At 39.3% G+C, this 6,893-nt stretch overlaps 1 protein-coding gene across 4 annotated transcripts in view; it reads left to right on the forward strand.

Annotated features, from left to right (window-relative positions):
- PAFAH1B1 (platelet activating factor acetylhydrolase 1b regulatory subunit 1) overlaps positions 1-469 on the forward strand; it is a 119,401-nt gene extending 118,932 nt beyond the window's left edge. For all 4 annotated transcript variants that reach the window (XM_047759134.1, XM_047759132.1, XM_047759133.1 and 1 more), the window contains one exon: positions 285-469. In XM_047759134.1, coding sequence (XP_047615090.1) covers positions 285-358 — 74 coding nt within the window. In that variant the 3' untranslated portion in view covers positions 359-469. The remainder of the gene's footprint in view (positions 1-284) is intronic.
- The last annotated feature ends 6,424 nt before the right edge of the window (positions 470-6,893 follow it).

Here is a 6,893-nt window from a genome sequence, read left to right on the forward strand (position 1 = left end):
CTTGTTAGAATTCAGTGTTTAATCAGCCTTCGTTGAGATGAGGATAGTGGGAGAGGTTTTTTTTTTTTTTTTTTTTCCTTTAGGGTATTAATATAGGGTTTAATCATTAAGTCTCAGCTTCCCTGACCAAGTTGGTACGCTTGATGTACCTGCTAGATGTGTGGCTATATAGAGGGAAAAAAATGGGTATTTCTGGCGCTTGGACTTGCTTATTTTGTGGCTTATTAAAAACTGTGTCTGGGCTCAGTCTGATTTTTAAAATAAGCCTTTTCTTTTTCTTTCAGATTTCCATAAGACGGCACCATATGTGGTTACTGGCAGTGTAGATCAAACAGTAAAGGTGTGGGAGTGCCGTTGATTGAGTCTCATTTGGCCCCTCCTCCCTTTTTTCCTCTGGATGCACTCTGATGATACCATGGTTACCCCATTGAGCTCTGTTTAAATAAATATTGTCCTTTCATGTAAATTATTCTGGATGTAGATTGAGCTTATTAAATGTTACACACAAAGTATTCATGCATGGTGAATCCAAATTGTATACTGTAAATTTACATACGTTGTCTAGAAGTACCTTAGGGTTTAAAAACCTGGGCTGGCATTGGTCACACCAGGCCTAAGAAGGCAGAAGTTGAAATAAATTGAAATAGGGCACTAAACTGAATAGTTGACAGTGTCATTTTATGTTGGATTATTAATTCCTGTTTTCTTTCTGCTATCTGTTGGTGCCTGACTTGATGGCCTCATTTGGGGGAAAGTGGTGGTTATTAGGGCTTTTTCTGAAATGTGTATCTATGTAACATCACTTAAGTGTGCTTAATAAATCTTCTTTAAGGATGTTAGATAATAAGACTACAATTCAAAATCTTCTGAACCATCTATGTAATTAATGGGGATTACACATTGGAATTTTTGTCATGACACATTTGCCAAATCAATAGGATACATTTGTTTTGGCAGCCTATCAAGCAAAGGCTAGTGGTATATTTATGTAAGAAAATGACTGTAAATCTGAAATAAGAAAAATCTCAGCAGCTAATAGCAAATCATTTAGTTCATTTGGGTCTTAATGCTTTGTAAACAGGTTTTAAAAACACTGTAATACTCTAAGCTTCTATTTTCCACACTAGACACACTTCTAGTTGTATTCTCCATACTATTAGACTGTATAGTGATGTGACTTCCAAGTAGAGTTTAATCTTCCCATCGAGTGTGTCATGGTACAAATCACTATTGTTTTTGATGTTTTTTAGGGATGTGCAATGTGCATAACATAATGACAAAGAAATATTGAAAAGGTTATGTTTGCCCATTTTAAGGGAGTGGGAGAAATACAGCGGTTTGTTTTTCAACATGAATCTGATATCGATTTAAACTGTGTTTAACTTACAGGTTTATAAAAAGACAGGGTTTAATGGAGCGTGCATAAAAATGTACTGTGTTTTCACCTTTTGTTTATATATAAATGTTTATGAGTATATGGGCCTATCTAGAAGTGGATAAGTCTGTATATGTATATCACACACATACAACCTCCATGTCCTTGGGTCCTGGGTTTTTGAAGAAGTGCTAAAACATATAAATAGAATAAATCTTGCTGTGGAATACCATGCTTTAGAACAAATCCTTTTTGATCCTAACGCTTCTGAAAACTAGGTCTGACTCTGTGGGAATTTTCCCCAGCTAAAGAAAAATCACTTCCGTTATCCTCCATCTGCACCCCCAGTTTGGCTGTTGAGCATTTCACACATCCCTGATATCCTGTACATTGTGATCCAAAGTTACTACAAGTAGGTTTAAGAGAATTTTTATCTATGACTTTGGAAACAATATTCCATTGCAGATTATTAATAAATAATTCCATTGCTTAGCTAACCAACCTTTTTTTTTTTAAGGAAGACATTTGAAAAGTTAACAGAACAATGAAATAACAAAGATAGTTTAACAGAGAAACTTATTCTGGATTGCATTTGTTCATTTGTGTAATATGTGAATTTTTTTTAATGTCCCTTTTAGTATTCAATGGAGATTTGGATCCTGAAAAAGACAAAGGGTTAGAGTTAATGTCCTGTAGATAACACACACAGAGACAGGCCATATATTTACTAGAAGCAGCTTTATGTCTAGTTTGTGTCTTTCGTTTTTAATAATTCCTGAGAGATGTCTCTGGAAGGATAAGTGTTTTGAAAACTAATGGCTATTTTTAAGGACAAAAATTACAACGTAAGCTAATTTCTTAAATACAGTAGAATAACTTTCAGGACAATGTTGCCTCACAACCCTGCTCACATCGAGAAGTCTTTTTTTGTTTCCCCTTAGCTGTTCTGACTGGATTTTTCTACAAAAGCTATGGAAGATATCTTTGTTCTCGTTTGCTGCTATTTCCTGTCCTATTTTAAGAAATATAAATACATAGAAATGGTGCATCTTAACATTTGTTTGTACATGTATAAATGTCTTGTATTTTAATTCATTTTTAGCATGTAGCAACACGAATTGTTTAAGGGTAAGCCACAACATCTAGAAATCACTCCTAGATACGAACAATAAAGGAAAAAATGGTACCGATGTAGGAGGAAACAAAGCCGCTGTCCGCTGGGTTTTCCCTGCAGCCTACAGTGACTTTCACTGACAAACAAGGAGAAACTATCACTCTATAAACAAAGTCATCCTTGTTGGGAGATTGCCACAGCCTGCTGCTTAGTCGAGTTACCAGACATCCTCCATTTGCGAAGCAGCGAACGTTGAATCTCAGGGATGGTCCTCAACTGGATCCAAGTGTAACGAGCCCTGTTTGAATAATGAAGGGGGTGGGGAGAGCGGTCCATCCACAATCCGGAAGCAGATTTGCAGAGGTTTCCTGCACTGTTGTTTTGACACTGCCCTGTTGATGCCCTTTCTTCCTGTTTCCTCGGTTTTCTCTGTCTGCTGTCTAACCCTGTGCCTTGCCTGGGATAAGTACAATGTTGAGGTAACTGGTTTGGATTGTAAGTAGAGGAATTTATTAATTGGTTTAGAGGTTCACTGCTGCTTTGTCACTTTCTCAATCAAACTGGCCACTTATTTAAGAAATAAAAAGCTGGTAGAATTGCATCCTCAGATGATGATTGACCTTCTGTGTGTGTGAAAACAGACATTCCAGTGCCACCCTAATACAACGTGCCCAAGAAGTCCTAGCTGCACTCTTGAAAGTGCGAGCCATGGAAACCGGCTTAGACATGGCTTGGAGAATAGTTGCTTTTTGACATGGCATCTTGCACTTTAGGAGACTGAGACCGTCCTGTTTTGTCCATGTGTGGTGTGACCAATGGTGTGCCCAGAGCACTGCTCTCAAACTCACTAGTGTTAGCACGTCGTCCGGGCTGTGGGCGCTCGCTGTAGTCTTCGGAAAGCTTTGGCTCTAGATCACCAAGCCCAGTCTCCTTAATGTCAGTGCCCTGCTCTCCTGTTTGCCTCTTTCTGTTTCTATGTGAACTTCCAGGTAATATCACTCATTTTAAATAGTTTTTTTTTTTAATTTATTTAAAGAAAAACTATTTAGAAGTAAAGGACATTTTATTTTGTTGACAGTGGTGGCTTGATAATCCTTAAGCAACTGAAGCTAAAATTGTTAAATTGAAGGAAAAGGCCCTTAAAATGGTTATTCTCTGTCCAGTTGTATATAAGTCCGATGTGTTACTAATCTAGATGATGCAAAGAAGAATCTCCTGGTAGAGACTCGACATGTACAAAATTGGTGGGAAAGGTTTTGGTTTTTTTCAGAGGGGCGGGGGGAGGGCAAGCTGGATTTACAAGTCACGACTGGACTGAACTGGCCTTTTTATCTTTCCACTGTATCATGTAAGTAGCTGCTTTCTTGTCCTGCCTACCCTTCAGGCATCCCTCAAGCTCACTCTGAAGATGGTAGAAACAAACATAATCTTCGAGTTCGAAGTTGATCCTGACACTGACATGAAGGCGAGCGTTGATTTCATAATGAACGTCACAGAGGTGGTGATTGGAGAAAACAGTTCCCCAGATTGTAAGAGTTAACTGAAGATATTGACACAATTTTAAAAAATCAGTAAAGGAATGTATATAATATTGCTCTTGTGTTTTACAGTAAGATTTGTTGCTCTCAGACTGTGTAAAACAAGATTTATTCATGTTTTCTGCATATTAAAAAATCTTATTGTACCAATTGGTAAACTATTAAATGCCTATAAAACTAGATGTGATTTTTTTTTTTGGTCTTTTTATGCAAGATTTAAAATCTCTTCAATTGAGTTGCCTAGGAAGCAAAGTTGTATTCAGCACCAGTCAGAGGGAGAGTTAAGATGCAAACTGCTGGCAGGGCAGCAGGGGCTGGATGGAAAGCCTTTGTCTAGGGCAGTGCCAGCACTGCTTTCTGCTGCTCTCACCCTATTTGCACAGGGAGCCCACAGTGTGGCTGCAGGGTCTCTTGCTGTACCTACTGGGTCAGGCAGTGCCAAGACTGTTTGTTATGGCCCCCCACCTTCCTCTCCAGCCGTCCTTTTCGGCAGTGACTACAGCTGAGGTCAGGAATGACCTGTTCAGGTCCCCCTTTCAAAGGTTTGACCCTTATGTGGTGGTCAGGGCCCCAGGGAGACAGGACCCTGTCTCCTTTGTTCTCTTGATGAATGAGCCTTTTGATCTGCCTAGTGGTCTTGGATTCTTCAAGATTCTTAGTACTGTTTTAAAGTTGGATTGAAATGTACCAAGGAATCTGCACCCTTGCTCCAGAGGCCTCTTGGCTTTCTTTGAACTTTACCCATGGTGGCGATGTCCTGCCTTTGATCCCGCGACTGCTGTCCAGCTAGCATCCATAGTGTCTTTAGGGCACCAATGAAGTCTCCAGCATTTTTCACATATAAAGGACAAGAATTATGTGGCTTTTACAACCCAGTTGTCATCCTGCCTCTTAGGAGAGGAGCTTCTCCACCCTGCCCCGAAATGGGAAGCTGAGCCAAGAGCACCCCAGTAAGGAGCTTGAAGCTTCCTGTATGTTGCAGCTTTTCCATTTCCTTACAAGACTTTTTTTTCCCCACTTTTCTCAAAGTGCAGGCAGCTGTTCAAAACCTGAGTAACTAACTCACTACTACATCACAGACACCAAGCTTCCTTCCAAGACACGGCTGCCTCTGTCCCTGGTGTATGTAGTATGAGGCAGGACAGGAGTGTGGAAGACTTGGTGGAGAAATGGTGCTGGATCCTGGGTGTCCTGTTAGTAGTCTTTGCTGAAACTTGTCTTGCGTGTAGACTAATGATTCTCCACTGCTGACACACAAGAACCCTGACATGCGAATGCCTGTCAGCTGCCAACACTTCCCTTTATTCTCAACACATCTTCACCTCACATATACTCCCTGCTGGTTGATATTAGTACAGATTAACCTACCTTTAGTTTTGCAGGAAAAGACCTCATCCCATCGCTGAGCCCCTCACCGCGTTATACTGCACTGCCAACTCTACTGTGGCGTGGCCATTGGAAATGGGATAGAGGCTAGGAAAGGGTTAAGAATTATATTGCCCACATTTGCAACTTAGGAAGGCTCCACAATCACTTGCTATGAAATGACTATTCTTCAGTATAATTATGTCCTGAGTAGTCTGTATCTTTAGTGTCTGAGGGTTTGTTTTTTTTTTAATCAATAGATTTGCCTCTTTAATGGGGTTATTTTGTTTGCATTTGAAAAGGGCCACCTGTCCTTTGTAAGGTATCCTGACCATGCATGCCTTGTTTGATTGCTAGTGTAGTCAGGACAAAGAAATACTTGGGCCCATCAGAATACCTTGTTCTCAACTTCAAGATATACAGGAATTCCTCAATGAAGTTGTAACAGTTCTCTCGATATTCATATTTAACAATGTAAATGATGTGACCAACAAGGACTTAACTTCCAAAATACACAAACAGCTCATAATAACAAAATAAAGAACCCAATCAAAAAATGGGCAGGAAAACTACATAGACATTTATCCAACGAGAAAATGAAAAGATGCTCAACAAATGCAAATTAAAACTGCAATGAGGTAACACCTCACACCAATCAGGATGGCCATCATTAAAAAGTCTACAAATAATCAGTTCTGGAGAAAGTGTAGATAGAGAAAAGGGAACCTTCCCAACGCTGTTGATGGGAATGTAAACTGGTGTAGCCACTATGGAAAATGTATTGCGGTTCCTTAAAAACTAAAAATAGAGTTGCCATAAGATCTAGCAATCCCACTCCTGGGCATATATTCAGAGAAAGCCATAGTTCAAAGATACACACACCCCAATGTTCCAATATTCATAGCAGCACCATTTATAACAGCCACGACATGGAAACAACCGAAATGTCCACCGACAGATGAATGGATAAAGACTGGATAAAGATGTAGAAAATACATACGAGGTACTACTACTTAGCCATCAAAAGAATGAGTAACACTATTTGCAGCAACATGGATTGACCTAGAGATTATCATACGAAACCAAAGACTGATATCATATGTGGAATCTAAAACATGATACAAATGAACTTATTTTACAAAACAAAAACCAACTCACAGACAGGAGACAAATTTATGGTTACCAAAGGGGAAAGGGGGTGGGGAAGGGATAAACTGGGAGTTTGGGATTAGCAGATACAAACTACTAAATCTAAAAGAGATAAACAACAAGGTATGTAGCACAGGGAACTATATACCCTGTAATAAACCATAATGGAAAACATGAAAAAATACATACACACACATACATACTAACTGAATCACTTTGCTGTCCACCTGAAATTAATACAACACTAAATCAACTATACCTCAAAGATTTTTTTAAATTAAAAAAAGGGACAATGCCAGTTTGGAGAGGAGACAGATGATACAACCTGAAAGCTGGCAATAACAGTTCTTTT

Source organism: Phacochoerus africanus, chromosome 14 (genome assembly GCF_016906955.1).
Source record: "Phacochoerus africanus isolate WHEZ1 chromosome 14, ROS_Pafr_v1, whole genome shotgun sequence".
NCBI lineage: Eukaryota > Metazoa > Chordata > Mammalia > Artiodactyla > Suidae > Phacochoerus > Phacochoerus africanus.